We start from the raw sequence: 18,572 nt of genomic DNA, 5'->3' as shown, positions 1-18,572 counted from the left end.
AGGAAGGTTGGTGAGCACTACCAGTGACACTTTGCTTCTTCAGAAATCCAATATTGAAAGTTTTACTTATGGAAAACATGAATTTAATGACATGACATAACTTGCTATTTGAAACTTGCTGTATTTACATTTGATAAGAGTTCATTTTGAAGCTACTGTAAGGCAGTCCCATAGACATGACAAGTTCCTGTTGAGCTGGATTTGGATGTGGCTTGTGTGCTTTGAACAGTGTCAGGTATTTGTGTGGTTTCTTTCCATTGTCTGGCTGTGGTGCCCCTTGAGCCCTCAAGGTTCAGGACCTGAGCTTATTCCACGTGCAAGGGCAGCTTTCCTCAAACCTCTGCCCATTGTTGCCTAAAATAGCACTAAATAGAGGTTCTGAACCTTTTCCCTTGATGTTTTTCCCCAGCTATCCATTTTGTAGCCAGCACAGAAGGGAAGTTATCTGATTCAGAGAACTTGCTAAATTCCCAGACTGTCCTCAGTTTTTACCATTTCTCTTCCCTTGCTGTGGAGTTAGCACAGACATAATTTTGTTTTCCAGCCGTGGTGATGACTCCGTGGGCACTGCCTTATGAGCGAACATATGAATTGCTCTGTTACACAGATGGATCACTTTGAAAGCTTGGAAGTAAACTAATCTTCCATGTCTAAAATTTCTAGAAAATACTTGAATTTCCAGGGCTTGTTTGAGTGCTTTGATGGGAACCAGGGTGTGGATCTTTAACTTTCCAGAGCCTGGTGGATACATGAGTGTGACTAGGCATGTGAGGAAGTCTCAGATCTGCATGGGAGATGGGTGACAGCTATTTATTTCTGCAAAGGCCTATTTTAAGAATATTGTAAATCTGAACAGAGAGTCTTGTTCTCTGAGAGCTGGCCTTATGAGAGATAAAACATGATTTTCCTGTAAGGCAGCTGAGAAAGCAGCATGCATTTGTCTGAGCAAGGAATATTTTGGCACTTGTGTCTACATCAGTAGAACTTCACAATTGTATTTTCGTTGCCTGTTGGACCAGGTGAAGGGTCATAAAAGAATTTAAATTAGGAATAATCATGTACTTTGTGTTTCAGCAGAGGACAGGCTAAATGAGGTAGGAATACACTGCTGTTAGATAAGTCAGCTCTTCAGAATTCTTGCTGTATTAAATAGTTACTTGAATGTGTATTGCATTTCACATGTTCCCTGTGGTATCTGTTATTTTTCATTTCCAATCTGTGGGACTCCCCACTGCTTAGGGGTAAATGTTCTTTACCTTGTCATTTAGTTTGGTAGCAGTTACTTTATACAGGATGACAGTTACTGCACTGCACACACTTTTTTTTTCCCTGCTTTCTTCTCCCTATAGATATAACAATTTTATCAGCCTGAGTCCCTCAAAACTGAACATCTGCTGCAGCTGTCACAGGCTGCTATCAACAGAGCTGGAGTTTCTGTGATCTGCCTCAGCCATTGGCAGGATGGTGTTCTGGGTTTTTAAACTTATGTACACACATACATACATACATATTATATATATATATATATATAAATGCAGTATTATATAATGCATAAATATAAAAATTTATATTTTTGGCTTTCAAATAAATTGTTGACTAAATGTCATCACACAATTACTTCTTTCATGTCCCTCTTGGCTGTGCTGCAGGAAGCAGTGGGGACTGATGTCCTTTAATTTCATTTATTAATGGACTGGTCTTAATCCTGGACTTGTGAAGCAGTTGGGACTATGTAGAATTGTTCAATATTGGCACAACTATGCTTTTTCTGAGTGCTGGCAGAAATTTAGGCTCCTAGGAAATGTTTGCATTAAAAAAAAATCTCTTGCATTGTGACAGGAGGGGTTTTTCCCTCTAGTATGTGACAGAAATTTTAAAAAGGAAAAAAAAGGTGAGAATCACCAAAAAAGCAATTGCCACAACCATGGTTCTTTGGGGCTTGTGCTGTGGCTTTAGGACAACATGCCCAAATATGTTAAAACAGAAGAGTTTCACTGCATGTCGGCATGAATTTAAGGCATCAGACATTGCATTGTGCTTAGGAGGTCCTGGGGATTTTTAGCTCTTCATTTCTCTCTTCTGAAGGCAGACTGTGGCATTTCAAATGTCATTTTCAGTTATGTCCTGCACTGCTTATTCCTGTGGGAATGTTAGCATACTGTTTCTAACATGTTGGATTTCAGTTTTATTCCTGGCTCCCTCAGTCAGTGAGGTAGAACTGCTTTACTGGTACCTCTGGCATCCACCCCCCAAAGGGGTAAATTCCAAAGGAATGACAACTTGAGTAGTTTGGTCTCCTGTTTCATTTTTGGATTACTCATGGATGTGGGGCTCCCCAGACTTGATTGTTCATACAGCATGCCACACATTCCACCTATCTTACCTTGAAAATGTAAGCTTGTGGTTTTGATCAGCTCTTCCAGAAACCAGCAAAAGCCCTGGGGAATTTGGTTCGTAGAAAAATTTGGCAGCATCTCATACATTCTGAACACAAACTTTATTTTTCTTAATTAGAATCCTCATTTATATTTTAGGTTATGCTTTGTTTGGCTGAATATTTTTCCTTGTTTCTCAAATTAATTTTATTTATATTTCTTCCATCGTTGTAACAAGAAGGCCCAGCTGACAGAGTGAATGAAGATGAGTGCTTCTCACCAGCCTTCAGGGGGTGACTGCAGAGTTATCAATTAAACTCCCACTCAGCTGCTGGAATCTGCTCTTCCTTGTGACCCCACAGTCACCCCCTAAAGGCTGCCTCAGCCTCTCTAAGACATTCTTGCACTAATATATGGGAAGTTTCCTTGCTGTCTGATTTCCTCTTCATTCTGTTCTTGCATCCTTTTTTGTTTGCTTGTTCCATTCTCACCCTTTTGTGTAAAAATCCATATTTCTGTTGTGGCTCCTCCCCTGAGTGGCTGAGGGCAATTCAATTCATCAGTGGAGGTGTTTGTTCTGAGAAGGGGCTGGATTGTTCCCAAAACACTCACCTGAAACCTAAACCTAACTTTTTATGGAACAGGCTATTGCCACCTGCCTGGGAAGAACTGGGACTCAGATGTGGGTATTACCTGTAAAGGCATTAAATGAAAACCTACAAAGGCTCCTCTTCCTAAACCTGCACCTCGAAGTGAAGGTTTAAAATGAGGAATTGTTGGGAAATAGATGCCAATCTCCAGGTTTATGGGGGGTTTTTTGAACTCTACCTGGAAGTATTAAAATACTGATAAGAGGTGACATCCTGTTCGACCTGGTCTGGATAGTTTAGAAAAAGTTAAAAATTCCATTCAGTTAAAAAAGCCTTATTTTCAGCCAAATAAGATAACTTGAATGTTATTACATAGAAGTGCAATCATTTCAGTAATTTTTCAAATAAATGAAAAAGTTACTATTGTCTAATACCATGTTAAACAAAACAATGTTTTGTAAGGTGTGTTCCAGTCATGTTATGAATCTCATTTCAAGTAAAAGTGAAAACACTTCTAGATATGTTTATGGCTTTATTATAAGATCATGAAAGCCAAAGAATATAATTTTACTATTTTAATATTTAAATAATGAATACAGAATAAAGCTTTGGCTTTCAATTTTTTTTCCTAATTCTGAGATGATTACAGATATTTTTTTACTTATTCCAGCTGCCTGCAGAATACAAAAATAAAAGCAAATGTATGCAAAATGCATTGCTCAAATTAACATGCATTAAAATTCTGGTTGTTCCTCGACTCGGCTGATATTTCTGCAAGAGAGAGCAGAATGTGGATAATGTGTCCCACACCAGCCATCTCTATTAATCTTTTGCTTTCAGAAATCCAAGTCTGATCAGAAAATACTGACAGCTGTAATTTCAGCTGAGCTGCAAGTGTGTCAGTAATACAGATAATTTAAGCCAGCAAACTTAGGTACTACTGGCATGGAACTCTCCTCAGTTTTATTCTTCCTTCTATGGTAAATCTGGGAATTCCTCCAATGCACCCTTACCTAAATTAATTCTGCTTCCTATTTGATCTGTTTGCCTATATTGGGAGCACAACAAAAGATCTGAATCCCCAAATCAGCTCAGAAACTGGTTTGCAGTACAAACTTCTAATAACAATATCCTGGGCTGTGTCCCAGAGACCCTGGGCAGTAACTTGAGTAGGCTCAATTTATTGTGTTCAAATCCTACATTTTAATGTGCACTTGAAACATTATGATTTTGGAAACAACTCTGGGGAAAACAGCATTTTGATTTATTTCATTTCAGCAATTGTAGCAGAGACAGGGGATGTCTGATGCACTTGGCATGTTGCTATTAACTCCTGCTGTTTGGACTCTCCAGAGTAAGATTTTTTATTGTAGAAGTGTAAGAAGAAATTTGATTTTCTAGTCCTGATGAATTACAGCTTCTCATCTGAAAGCACTGCTCATATCCACACGAGTCTGAAAAAATACAGATCTGGAGCTTGCACAGCCTTTGTGAGATTCCAGAAGGCAAAGGAATATTCTACTTTGGCTTGTGAAATTATTATTAATATTTACATTTGAAGCTGCTTCTTTCTTTTACTTCTTTAGACAGTGGATTGATGGAATAATAAAATGGATTTTCTAACTGCTCAGGCAGCCTGCTTTGTATGGCACTCCAGACTGGGTGAACTTTATTTTCTAAGTAACTGATAAAGTCATTCCCTTATTTTCTCCTTAGATTAATATATTTTTAAATAAAAGCAGATAAAATACTTACACAACATGGTAGTACATGAATTAGAGGAAATCTTTAACAAGGAAAATACTAAGTGTTAAAAAGAAATTAAAAGTGGAACAATTAAAATATTTGTAAGTGACTATACAAAGCTGATTTAACAATTAAGCGTCCTAGAACTATTGTTTTACACATAAAAATAATAAATGAACCAAGAAACACAAAAGCAAAAAAAAAAATAAACCTTTTTCCTGATTATAATTTCTGTATACAATTAACTTCTAAAAATGACCAAGGTGAATTTCTGCCTTCCACTTGATAGATATGCAGCTTCTTTAATTCACAGACTTTTGGGGTTTACACAAAGGGTAACAGTTCCCAGCTATTTTACTAGTTTCTGTAAAGATGAACTCAGCAATATCTGTATGTGCTGAGTGAAGGGAGGGTGTGTCTTGATGGTGATTTTTCTAAGATATGTGAATTGAGAGTATTCAGGTGTATTTCCACAAGTGGAGCAAAATACACCCCATCCTTCACTGTGAGCAGCTGAGTTTTGGACACATTTCAAATATCTGCAGGCAGTGCTGTGAGCCAAGCTGCCATTAAAAGTGTGTCCTTTGCTTACTTGTGACTAATAAGGATTTTCTTTCAGTAAAAAGCTTCAAAATGAGCTTCCTTTCTTGAGACATTTAGAGACCTCCACTCAGCCAAGCAAACACCTCAGATCCACGAGATGTTTAATGTAACATCCCTGCCTCAGACACCAGAGATTCCACTGGGATAAAGGCCTTGGCTGGAGAATGAATGTTGTGGTGTCAAATTGATGTGGACTTAAGTCTTTGCTTTAGTTCTGATAAAAAGCACCTCTGTCCTGTGGAGTTTTCTGTTGTCTGCCACCTGTTAAGCACAGATTGTTCTCAGGTGAGCGTTTCACCTGAATTTAATCAGCAGAATTTGGGAGTAACAGAGCTAACCCAGGCAATGAGCAGTGAAATTCTCTGCACCTGGGTTTGCCAGGCCCTCATTTGTGACAAACTGGGGTCAGTTGGAGTGAGGAGGGAGCAGGAGGTTTTGTGAAGGGTTTAGTTGTTAAACTGCCCTCTCCAAGCTGCTCTGGAGCCCTGGTGAGTGCTTCTGAAAAATGTGCATTTTATGATTGGCTTTTTGCAAATATTATAATGAATATTATGTTAGAAAGTTGTGCTGTATTCATTCACTTAAGTAGTGTGTTAAATATAGCTTTAGGTTATAACAAAATGTTAAAATAGAAACTGTGCTATGTAAGATAGTTTTTAACTAGCTCAAGAAAGAGATGAGATAGTCAAGAAATTCTTTGCACTGAGATAACAGCAACAAGCCACTAAAATCCCAAAGAGGAAGAATTATTGCCTCCTTATTGTGAAGAGCTAGTCTCCTCACAGACTCCATGGAGTCTGACCATGGTTTACAAGATGAAGGGAGGAAATGCCAACCATAAAATACACATTTTTTTTACCATAACCAGAAAACACCCTTTGTTTGAGAAGAGTTTTTGAATCGTGTATGAGATGTATGAATATGCAACAGGCTATTGCTTTTAAGAGTTAATTCTTGGTTAGTGAGCCATGCTTTCAAGAGGAAAGCATCTGAACGTTTGTTCATAATTCTTTGCTTTTATTGTCCTGTATTGTCCTAACTCTGATTGTCCAAATTCTTATTGCTCTAATTTCTGTTACTCTTCTTATAACCATTGTATTACTTTTAAAATTTTAAAACAAGTGATTGGCACTTTTCACAGGCTTTTTAAAACAACCAAATGATCACACTGACAAAGCCTGTGGTGGAAAGGAGAGAAGACTAAAAGGGAAGCAGTGAGAAATTCTAATCAGCATTAAATTCTGAGTGTGTTGCTTTGGTGCTTTCCTGTTTATTTTTCTGGTTTTATGTGCAGAGGATTGTATTCTGTTGGTGAATCATTTGTTGGTTTTGCCATGGTGCTGCATAACTGTCATCAGCAGGACAGCAGAGTATGTTGAAATCAAGGTGCTGGTTTTAGTCTTTAATTGTTCTGTGTGTTTGCTGTAAAAGCAATGGTGCTTAGCTGCTTTTTGTTTAATGATAGGCTATAGGTCTTGCAGCTAGAATAGGCTCTGGGAAACCAGGTAAATTCTGTTATCCAAGGAGTTGAACAGAGGTTTAGTATAATCTGTCTCACACAAAGGAGACACTTGATACTTAGAATCTTCAGGCTGTGCCATACAATGTGAAGCAAGGTGACAAAAGTCACTTATTTTAGTAAATGCCCTTCTCAGAAAAATAAAACTGTTTTGTTGGTAATTGTAGAGAAAGCTTTCTTGTCTGAATTGTTAGAAAAAAGGAAAACGGATTTATAAGAAGTATTTGTTATAAACAGTGTTTGAATTTTTAGGAGTAGTGTTTGTGTTCTGTGTAATTAACTGGTGAAGCAGAACTTCAGAAGCCTGGCAAGAGTGTTCATAGAACTGATAACTCATGACTTTGCTGCTGATCCATTGTGACTGGAAGTTAAGAGAGCAAACCCATTCTGATGTTACATAAGGTTCCTGTTTGCTCTGCAGTGGTTTCTGCCCCACTTGGTGTTTGTTATTCACTTCAGCATGGCCAGACGGGGAGCAGGATTTCCACATGATCATATAAGAACTTTCTGTTTCTTTCCTGTTTTTGCTGATTTTCAACCTCTAAAATAGAAAGATATTTTCCCTGAGAACAGTTGTTGGTCTTGGGTTTGCACTCCTGTAAGATAACAAGAAAAAAATCATTCTTAGTAGCACTGAAAGCTCCCCCTATCCTGAGGGGTCTAAAAATGAACATTTTTTACCAGCCACATCTAATATTGCCACATTTATCATTCCTGCAGACATTCAGTATACAAAGGATGATCTGCTTCTGACCTGTGAAACGCAGCTCAGGGTGTGTTGGTTTGATACATTATGGAATCAAACCCTTCCTCTTCTCTTCTTCTTGCCACTGAAGTGCCTAAACTTTCAATGTTGTAGGGCAGGATAGCCATGAGAAGGCTGCTCGAGTAGGATGCAGCTGTGTGTTTGCTGCCCTTGAAGAAGGAACATTTTCCCCAGGCTTAAAATCCTTATTTCTGATAATCAGGTGAGGGCAAACCTATACAAACAGTGTTATTATCCCAGTGTGAATTTTTTAACCACAACCTGGGAGTTTTGTTAGACCACACAATTTGTCCAAGATGTGAATATACCTGAGGATTTTCAAGAGGATGAAATGAAATCCCTTAAACTAAAAAGGAAAGTGGGAGTGATCCAGGCAAGTTGTGACAATGGCTGGGTTTTTCCCTTGTTCTCTGCAGTATTTCCTATTTCTCCTTGGCTGTTCTCTGGGCTTTTTGGTTATTTTTATCACCTCTTCTATATTCATTTTGCAGCTCCCCCATGATTCCTCTTTTTGTCAGCTCTGTCTTTTGTCTGTCCTGTTTCCGAAATTTTCTTCCCATTTTCCCTCTCTTCTTTTTTAGCTGCAAATATTTTGATTCAGACTGTGATCTGCATAGTTATACCCGTATTCAGTGCTGACTGTTGGCTACACAAAAAGCAGAGTAGCTGGAGGCAATGCCAGAGCAGTTGTGCCTGAGTCAGCCTCTGGAGGGAACAGGAGAATCCCCCACTGGGAACAGCTCCTGCCGTGAGCACGGGGGGCCATTGGCACCTATCACCATGCTGCAGGCAGTTAATGAATTACTGCATGTGGGCAATTAATTAGTGCTCAGATTGGCTGTTCGCTGGGACCACCAGTTGTAGAGCTGTCAGCTTCATCTTTGCCTGAATGATGTCACATCCCTGCCTTTGTGGGGAAGGCACAGCGACATTCAGGCCATTTTCAGCTGCTTCAGCCCTGGAGTGGGATGAAATGGGAAAAATAAAGGGTTGGACTGCCAGCAGCTGTGCATGGTTTGTGTTCTGCTTTGGGGTGCATTTGGTTCTGGTGTTTCCACAGCCAGGCTGGGATAAGGTGAACACAGGAAATGAAGGAGGCTCCAGCCTGTGATTTCTTCACTGCCAGGCTTTATCTGATGTACGAATTTTATATTTCCAATCACAGTGTTCAGATTGGCCTTCAAATTCCTTATACCAGATGAACACAGAAGTTTTGCTGGTTCCTGTTGAGCAGCACTGGATTTACAGCAGTGTTTCTTTAGCTTTCCATGTATTGAGAAATCGCTGATAGCATTGAAGTTGCTGGTTTTATCTCAGCATCATAGACCAATATCTACTTGCTGCTTTATTGTGTGTTTTATTACAGAATGTGTTACATGGTCTAAAAAGTATCATAAGCATAGAATAGGGTAGGGGCAAATACAGTGCTGAAGTACAGTTCTTGCTCTTTCCCAACCTTCTATTTTTAGTCTCCAATTCTAGCAGATTTTTCTTTACAACTGATAGTTTCAGGTCCGTTTTACTGATTGCATCAAATCACAATGCTGATATTGAGAAGGGTGTCGTGTACATCTGTTTGGGGTATTTATTTACAACTGCTTTGGCCATCAAAACAAGTGTTTGGTTCATCATCATGAATGCAAATATCATTGGACTCAAATGGGAGCTCTGAGCATGCGTGGGAAAACTGGAATGTGGTGGTTGAATTTCAGAGTTACACAGCAGGGATTTATGGAGTAGTGTGGATCATGAGAAATACTGGGTGTTTTCCCCGATCAGTTGTTACTCAAAACCCACAATTCATGAGGATATCAGCAGTGGTTGTTGCTTAGTTTTCAGTGTTATAATGTGGGCTTTGGATAAAATCTTCTAGGATTGCTTTTCACTGGGAGAAGCTGAAGAGTTGCAAAATATCCATGAGTTATCCAAGGAAATAAATCATTAGAGAACTTCAGCCATGTGTGAGGAGGAGCCTCAGTGCTGCAGGACTGTGCTGCTGTTCCCTTTTCATTTGGGAATCTGCCCAATATTTCTCTGTGTACAGATGCATATGAGTGTAAATCAGAGCTGGTCTTAATTAAAGTGCAGAATGCTTTTGCTCAAAGCATTACTTTCTAAGAGGTTTTTTGGTATTTTTTTTTTCTTTTACATCTTTCACCTTCTGTTATTGGGGAAATTTTAATCATGTGTTCGAAAGCCATTCACTTTTAAAATCTGGCCTGACTCTGATCCCTCTGTAGCTCCATGGTGCCATGAGAAATTCCATGTTCTGCCACGCTCAGACTTTTGGGACCTGATCTGTCAGGAGTTCTAATAAGCCTTGGGCAGCTGAACAAACCTTATTGACATGTGGGGAATAACTCCATGGGCTTGAATAACAAACACTGGCACAAGGAGCAGGTCAGCAGGACTTCTCCAAGGATAGTGGCGGAGTGGTTATAACTTTGTGTGCTTCTGTCACCATTGTCCCTCAGGTGAGTTCTGGAAAATAGTCAGAAATAAAACCCCTGTCAGGATGCCCCTGGGATTCCCAGGGCACTCTAAGTGTGCTCGAGCTGAACAGCAGCTGATCATCTGTGTGCTTCCAGGACCTTCTTTAGGTCTGAGCTGCACATCCACTGCATAAATTATTCACTTTGGGCTCAGTTTGTGGCCCAGCCCCACACAGTGATTCCAGCCACTCTGAAGTCTGCTCTGACTTCATTTGCTCTGGGGATGTTTGCTTCCTCAGAGGAGCAGATGGGAGCTGCCTGGGACAGGCCATGGGATTGTGGCTCAGAGGCAGCCTGGCTTCAGCAGGAAGCTGATGCAGGGTGATGAGTAAATGCTAGAACCTGTGTCTGTATCACACTTCTTCCTACACAGGGAGCATGGAGGGGAATACCCACAGTGGAGCAGATAGTAAGAGCTTGGACCTAAAAAATGCCTAAATGATTTTTAAAAAGCCCATCATTCTGTACACGTCCCGTTCTCTGTTATATATAAACAAGATACTGCCATGTAGCAATCAAGCCGGTAAATTAAAATGTTACCATTGCAGTATTTTTATCAACATTTATGTTCTTATTTTGTCAGGATAAATATGCTCTGCACTTGAGTTGTTTGCAAGAAGCATGTGGCAATATTTAGTATATTTAAGAGTATCATTAGAGCTATATGTTCAGATGTGTAAAAAAAGCAATTCACTTGTATGAGTGTGTGTATCAGCTGTATTACACATGCAGATACGTGCACACAGAGTCTCTGTGTCTCAGGGCTAACAGATCTGTTCTCTCTGTTCTCCCATTTGTTCCACATGCCTGCAGTGCCCTCCCAAAGCCTCCCTCACCTGCCCTATGGTACATGCCAAATAAAATTGGTTGTTGTGGGGTGTGATGTGCCTGCCAGCTCTGCAAGTCTCAGGCTTGTGCTGGAGGAGCCAAAGGTTGGGAGCTGTGATTGTGCAGGAGCAACAGTCTCCTGTGTTACTAAGAGCTGGATTTTCCTCAAAACGGGGTTGTGATGTTGGTGTTTCAGAACTTATTTGGGGGGAGATTAGATGTTGGATCAGCCTGTCAGATTCCAGCAGTTTTCTACTCAATGTTCTCTCCATTTTTACAGATCCGGAGGGGTTTGTGCAGGTTGTTTTGTTGTTGCCTTGTTCCTCTTCCCTTTTTCTGGCTCCTTTCCTTTTCTGATATTCCCTTGCTCCTGAAGCCCCCTGCATTTGCTTCCATTTAACTGCTGGTCTTTGTTCCATTATTCCTTTCAATGGAGCTTGATGATGTTTTGTGTTGTATTCAGAAACAGGGATCAGGCTGCATCCTGCCTTATTTTGCTGCAAAAATAGCTCTGTCTGTACAGTGAGTTCCCTTTTGACCCCACAACTGAGGAAAGAAACTCATTTTGCTCTATGAAAAGGGGAATTGCTGAGTGAGTGTTTGTGTTCTTTGCTGCCATGTGAGGACAGCTCTGTCCTCAGCACTGTGTGAGCAGTAAAATGCAGAAGCTCCCTGGTGTTCCAGGAGCCTGGAAGTGTCCTGCTAGGAGCAGGAGGAGGCAACAAAGGAGAAAATACCTGCTGGCACATTGTGGCTATTCTGTGACAGGCTTGGAGCTTCTTGGAAATATTGTTTCTTCAGAGATATTGCTGCAGAGAAAGAAAAATTGTTGTTGTCTAATATGTCCATTGTTCAAGTGTAGCAGAGTCACTGCCCTGAGTACTTCACAAGTTTGACCTAAATTCTGAAGAAAGACCTGGTGTGTTCTCTGTTCTGCTAAACTGTGGGGTTTGTAGATGGTTTTTAACAAGAAACAACTCTTTCATTGTGAAAAGAGACTTCCTGAAGAGAGTTGATAGAATTCAGACAGTATCTGCCTCTCCCCAAGTCTCCATTAACATGATCTAGCACTGCAGAATTCTGTAAAGGTTTGTCTAAACAGGAAATGTTATCCCAAATTTAAAACTGGGTGGATTTGAAGTAGAGATTAATTGATCAGTGTTTAACTATCTGGAGTTGTTTTAGATTAGCATCAAATTTGCACACTGCTTTAAATTGCAAAACATCCCAGCACTGAGGATGAATTATATTGTCAAGAGCTGGTGACAGTCCACCTGAAACAGTGATTTCGTTCAGAACTGCAGGTGTTTGTTTCCTTTTCAAAGAACAGTTTCTTTTTTGTCAGGTGGGATGTTCTGGAAGCCAGCTTTGGTTTGTGTGAACAATGAATTGCTGATAGGATAATTATAGAAAGATTCAAATTAATATGGCATCTGAAATAGAAAATATAAATTATGCACCAAAACTACAAAAGCAAACGTTCAGGTTTTCATTACTGTAGTGAAAAAGTGTTTTGCCTATCTGATGAATAGGGTAGTGCAGTGATAGATTTAAAAGACCCAGAATAGTGAGATTTAAACATCTGTCTCACATCTGATACACCCATTTCAAGGTCTCCCTCAATTCTGTATGCCTGTATTAAAGATAACCCAAGTGCTTGCTTTTTGCAGCATCAGGGAGCAATTATCTAATGCAAGCTAACTGCTGTGAGCCAAAATGCATTTTTACTTTTATCACTTCAGACTTTCTTAAAGTATTTCAGTATTTGGAGCCATAGAAAGCTCTGGTTTTGAAGAGACCTCCAGAGATCACCCAATCCAACTTTCTCCTGAGAGCACAGCCTTAGATCTGGTTATTTGGGGTCCTGTCAAGCCAATTAAATCCTGAACTGTTTCCAGTGAGGGGAATTCTACCACTTCTCTAGGCAACTATTCTGATCTTTAGTTTTTCTAGTGAGGAATGTTTTCCTTGGATCCAGACAATGTTTCCCACAAAGCAGCTCTGTGTCTCTTGCCTTTGTCCTCTCCCTGTGCATCCATGTGAAAAGAGCACCTCTGCCTTCTCTGTAGCTCCTTTTGAGGCTTGAGCCACAGCTAAACTTTTCTACTCAGTTCTATTTGGAACTTCAGATCCCTACTCTGTTTACAAGTGTACGGAACCTGTTACAGAAAAGCAATATAGACAGAAATACAATGTAGACAAGAAACAAATACTTTCAGTCCATTGGATTTCTAATGTGTTATTAAAAAAACAATCTTGGAGCAGGATATCATTGCAACAGAAATTGTGGAGGTAGTATGAGTTTCCCATCTGGCAAGGCCCCCAGACCAGATGGATCCACTAATGACTTTTATAGAGCATTTCATCAGACCCTGCTGAAACACGTGTCTGGCATCTTTAATTATCCTAAATTAACACGGTTCCAGCCTCGGATGCTTAGATTCAGGCTTGTTGATTTTCAAAGGGAAGGAAAAGGAAATGTTCCCTGAAAGATCATCTTCCTAACAGACCTTTTATTAATGAGACATAATGTTAAAATATTGCCTGAGCTTTACTGGTTCATCCTGAATGGATGGTTTGTGTAAAAGTGCCTTTGGAGATACTTGGGTTAAAGAGGTGTTTTGCAGCTATGTGAGAGTATTGGAAAAGCAGGGGCCCTGACATGCAGGAGGAATGATGCATCTGACTCTGTGATATCAGAAGGCTAATTAATTACTTTATTATACTGTATTATTCTGTGCTATATTACACTACATCTAAACTGAAACTGCACTAGCACTCAACAAAACCTCGTGACTGTCTGCTGACCAACAGTCTGGACACACACCTGGCCCTGACAGGCCAAGGAAACAGAACACCATCACTGTGAGTAAACAATCTCCATATTGCATTCTACTTTGGCACAACACAGGAGCAGCAAATGAGATCACAATTGTTTTGATCATTCTTTTCTCTGCTTCTCTCAGGTTCAGAGAATGTGAATCCCACATCAGAGTGCCTTGGAATTTACACCAGTGCATTTAGCCAGGAATCCCGTTGCTTTCTTTTGCCTTCCCTGCAAGGAAGGGAATGGGCACTCCCAAAGCAGTTGATCTCTGCCTCTTTCCCTGCGTGTGCAGCTGCTCCTGTTGCTGTTCCCACAGAGAGGAGTTCTTTTTGCATGGGGAAGTGGCTGCCAGGGCCAGTGGGCAGCACTGCCAGCACCTGCTGCTGCTTTGATCCCTTGTTTGCATCCCAGCTCCTTAGCAAGAGAGAGTTCATGTCCTTTTCCCTCAAACCTGGAAAACAGATACATTTTCTTGGGAAATTTCTTCAGCCCACCCTGCTTGTCTCTTGTCCTCCCTGTAGAAGGAATAGGAATGAATCCTGTAATAGTATGTTTTCCCTACCATAAATTGCTGTTGTTTGAATGCCTTGTCTCTTCTAATCATATTTCTGTATAACATAACATAACAGCATTTCAGTGTTTCCCAGTGGTGCAAATATCTGTGGTTTCATTGCAAATGGTCCAGCTATGGGATGTTTGCTTGGAAAATGCACCTTGACAGTTCAAAACACAGCCAGTCAAGTTGATTTCCAGTTAAGGGGGCAGGGAAAGACATGGAAATCTGTATGCACCCTGAAGACAGCACATGACCTCTGTAACAGAGAATTTTTAATAGTTGAATACACATTAAACATATAAGTTATATGCAGGTAACAAACAGTCACCAAGAGTTGTTCTTGAAATTTGGCTTCATTTCCTTCCTCTAACCCGCTGCTCTGTCTGCCAAAAATAAGCCCTTGGTTATCTAACAGCCAGACTGAACGTGGGCAGGGGGAGTGCATTGGAAAAGCTGGTGGCAGGAGATGAATGTCCTCAGCAGGGCTGGGAAATCAGACTGCTAATTTAGGTGCCAAAAATTGATATTATTCCCTAATTTTAGTTCCCCCACTGGCTGACTTCATGCATCAAAAAGGATAAAACAAATAGCAGAGACATTCAGTACAGACATGTTGATGTTTAGGAAATGTGTTCCTGCTCTTAACCTGAGAGGAGGCTCTGGTGTGTGAGAACTGCTCTGTGCTAAATGGTGGCACGTGTAATTAAGTTCTGCTCTAGCAGTAAGGGAGATTAGCACAATTAATATTTGCCTTCTGGTTCTTGAAGAAATGTATTCTAACTTAATTACAGCTACCACACCTTAAATTTGTGGTGCCACCTTTTATTGCCTGTGTAGGTGTAGAACTGAGGTGGATTAGCTGACACACAATATAATGTACAACTCTAGCCTGGGGAGGAAAGGAGGAATGGGCAGGGGAGATGAAACAGTTAAATTGTGCTACAATTGTTCTTTTTCCATAAAATGCATGTTTACAAAACTTTCTTAAGCTTTTTGATTAACTTTATATAATAATTAGTTTTATTTGTTCCTGGGATAGCAGAAGTATCCAGCTCCCCTCAGCCACCTGGTGAGTGCCAGTTTTTTAATAGGATGTTTTCTTTTTCCATGTGTAGCTCACATACTCAGCCATTGTTCAAATTTGTTTCCTGGGTAACCGTGTAAAACTGCCTTTGTATTCATATGACTTTGCAGAGAGGTTTTATTCTCATTTTCATATCTGAAGGGTTATGAGCGGACATACGTGGTTTGATTCTGGTGAAACAATTTACTTCTGTGTCTGTTCTGAGATTGCTATGTTTAAACACCTAAAGATAAGAGGATTTCTTGTGTGTATTTCTCATAATGAACAATATCATTATTCAGCCTCTGGTCCATATTTCAGAATATTTGAGCTGATGTGCAAAAGAGGATAATTAGTAGAAAATCATCCATTACAAACCTGTGAAAGACTAAGATCTGAGTCTGTGTTCAATCAGCTTATCAATCAAAAGTATTTAAAAGTTCTCTGATTATGCTTTTCCTTTTCTAGCTAAAATATTATTACATGATAAATTGTATTCTGCACTCACCATGTCAGTCTCAGCAAAGCATTTGAAGTAAATACCGGCATTGACTGAGTTTTGAAGACAGCTGCTGTGATCATTCTCAAAGTGTGTTCTAACTGAAGTGTGTTGTTTGCAGCCTTGCAGTTCACCCAGATAAAACCTTGGTAGCCACAGGGCAGGTTGGGAAGGATCCCTACATTTGCATCTGGGATTCCTACCGTGTCCAGACCGTGTCTGTCCTGAAGGATGCGCACACGCACGGCGTCGCCTGCCTGGCCTTCGACTCGGACGGCCAGGTCAGTACAGCTCCTCCTCTGGGCTCAGCTCTAGTTCTGCTTCACTGACAGATGCACCTTAAATGTTTGGTGTTTCAGCAGCTACAGGGCTGCAGTGTTGGAGCTCCTGTTACAATTGAGTTGTGATTGCTGTTCAAGGCCTTGGTTTGTATAATAATTGTAATTGCAATAGGACTGCAAACACAGCTCTTGCACAGGAGGTGTTTTTGGGATGAAATCACAGCCTGGCATCCGAGTGGAGTGGAGGCATCGGGTGTTGGACAGGCATCCAGAGCAGAAATGCCCCTCTGTGGCTTAACTGCAATGGCTTCACCATGTACTTGTCACCTGCTGTCCAAAGAAATCAGTTCCTGGCAAAGCCCTCAGAACCCTGCAGCTTTTCTGGCAGACGAGCTGCACTAATCTCACTGCTGGGAGAGTCTCCTTGGCTGGGGTGCACAGGCAATTTAATTGAATAATGGCATTAGGACACACAGTGTGGCTTTCTACAATGTGATTAGTTGAGATGATATCTTGAAACAAAATTTATAATATAACTAAATGGTGGGCTGTTCCCAGCTAAACACAATGATTTTTTTCTCTTTGGCACTGTTAAAAGCTTTAGGCAAGTAGACCTAAAATTCATTTTTACCTGAAAAATATTTCACAGAGCTTTATAAACAACTATCTGGCTGTGCAATTTTTGTCATTATTGATGACAATTTTGTCCTGATTAGTTTCCTGATGTAATACTTACTAAAGTATTTTTAGGAATGCTTAGATTAGCTGATACCAAAAACCTCAGACAAGAAAGCCCTCAGATCAACAGAACAAAATTTCTGATGGTGTAATATTTTTTAAAGATATTGTTCATTCAGAAATAAATGCTTTTCATTTTTTTCCCCTCATGTTTAACTTCATAAGACTGGTGGTTAAACTTTTTTTTAAAAGATATTTCAGCACCTCATGGGAGTGAAGGCTTATGAGCCTGGGGGGTGTTTGAGGTGGAGGCCTTCCTGAAGGCCCTGATGAGTGCTTGCTGTAATTAAAATGCAAACTCACTGCCAGGTTGACCTTGCAGAACAGTGACAATTCCCTTTCTGGAAGTGCTTGAGAAATTGCAGTTTATTCTGGAAATAAAAATTTGCATTGAACACTTTTCTATCTGGAGAACGACCACTGCTGGAGAACATGAATATGGATAATGCATCTTGGCTTTTTGCTGCTCTTCCTGGCTTTGCAGGAGAGGCTGCTGTGCTGAGCCAGAATTAAAGGGCATGGGAGGAAGGCTGTGAGTATTTGGAGCTCAGAGCTGCTGGCAGTTCTGGTTTGTTTAGTCAGCATTCCCAAGGGAGCTGGTGTCTGTCACAGGGCAAACAGACACTGCTTGCAGCTCCCAGTACAAAGCTTTCCTTCTTTTATATCCAAAGGCTGTTCAAAGCCAGGGAAGATCTGTATTTCAGCCCCAAAACACAAGTAAATGCAGCAATCAGGAATGGTACAGATGCAATAAGAACTGTGTTCTTCTCACTACTAGTTCTGCCAGCTCTCCACTTCCTCAATAAAAGTAGGCAGGGGCAAAGCCCTGGTGACTGCTGCATTCCCAGAGTGGATCTCCATGGGTTCAGCTCAGCTCTGTGTGTCCTCCTGTGCAAGAGCTGCTCCATGTGCAGGGATCTCAAACCTCACATCTCTGAGCCCAGTTAATTCACTTTTGCTGAACCAGAAACTCTGGGATATCTGTTCCTTTTGGATGAATGAGTGGGGAATTTTTCCTCCTGGCCAGACTGGAGATGACCCTGCATGGAGACAGCACAGTTGTTCTGCAGTGCCTCCCTGGCCTCATGTTCCACAGGGTGGGGAATGCAGATTTGTTATAGTTCCTAATAAATGGAGATCATCAACACCCAGGGGGAGAGCTTGAATGCTTCCTTTGTTTATGTACCTTCAGTACAGTTTTTGGAGACAAATAGAGTTGGAGTGAATTTCCTATTTTGTGTTACCTGTGTTTAATACAGTCCTGACGGGAGCTGAATTTCTTGCAGAAATGTTGCTATTTAAAAGTACATATTTTAGTTTGGGCTTTTTCTGTCTGAGCAGGAGCTGCCATTTGGCAGGAGGGAAGCTGCACTTGGTTCAAACGTTTAATGAGGAGCTGTCATTTTGCCTGTAATTAAAAATGTCTTCTCTTCAATCAGGAGTTAACTACAGTTTCTGCTTAAAAGTACTAACATCTCCCCTTCATAGAATTACCTACAAAGCAGGTGCCTCATCCTGAACTATTTTATCAATGCCTCACAGCTCAGTTTCTGCTCTGAGTTATTTCAGATTAACCCTTTTTTATATGCTTTCTAAAAATATTTTTTTCTGGAGTGGGAATGGCCCTGCCATAATCCATACGCACCTAATGAAAAAATTAAAAATGCAGCACTAGGCTTCTTTAGCCAG

The 18,572-nt window shown here is 40.5% G+C and overlaps 1 protein-coding gene across 5 annotated transcripts in view; it reads left to right on the top strand.

Moving 5' to 3' along the window:
* EML6 (EMAP like 6) overlaps window positions 1-18,572 on the top strand; it is an 89,886-nt gene that overhangs the window by 11,334 nt on the left and 59,980 nt on the right. For all 5 annotated transcript variants that reach the window (XM_030945976.1, XM_030945975.1, XM_030945979.1 and 2 more), the window contains exon 3: window positions 15,986-16,145. In XM_030945976.1, the coding sequence (XP_030801836.1) occupies window positions 15,986-16,145 (160 nt within the window). The remainder of the gene's footprint in view (window positions 1-15,985; window positions 16,146-18,572) is intronic.

Source organism: Camarhynchus parvulus, chromosome 3 (assembly GCF_901933205.1).
Source record: "Camarhynchus parvulus chromosome 3, STF_HiC, whole genome shotgun sequence".
NCBI classification, from domain to species: Eukaryota; Metazoa; Chordata; class Aves; order Passeriformes; family Thraupidae; genus Camarhynchus; species Camarhynchus parvulus.
This window is presented reverse-complemented; position numbering and strand designations above follow the sequence as displayed.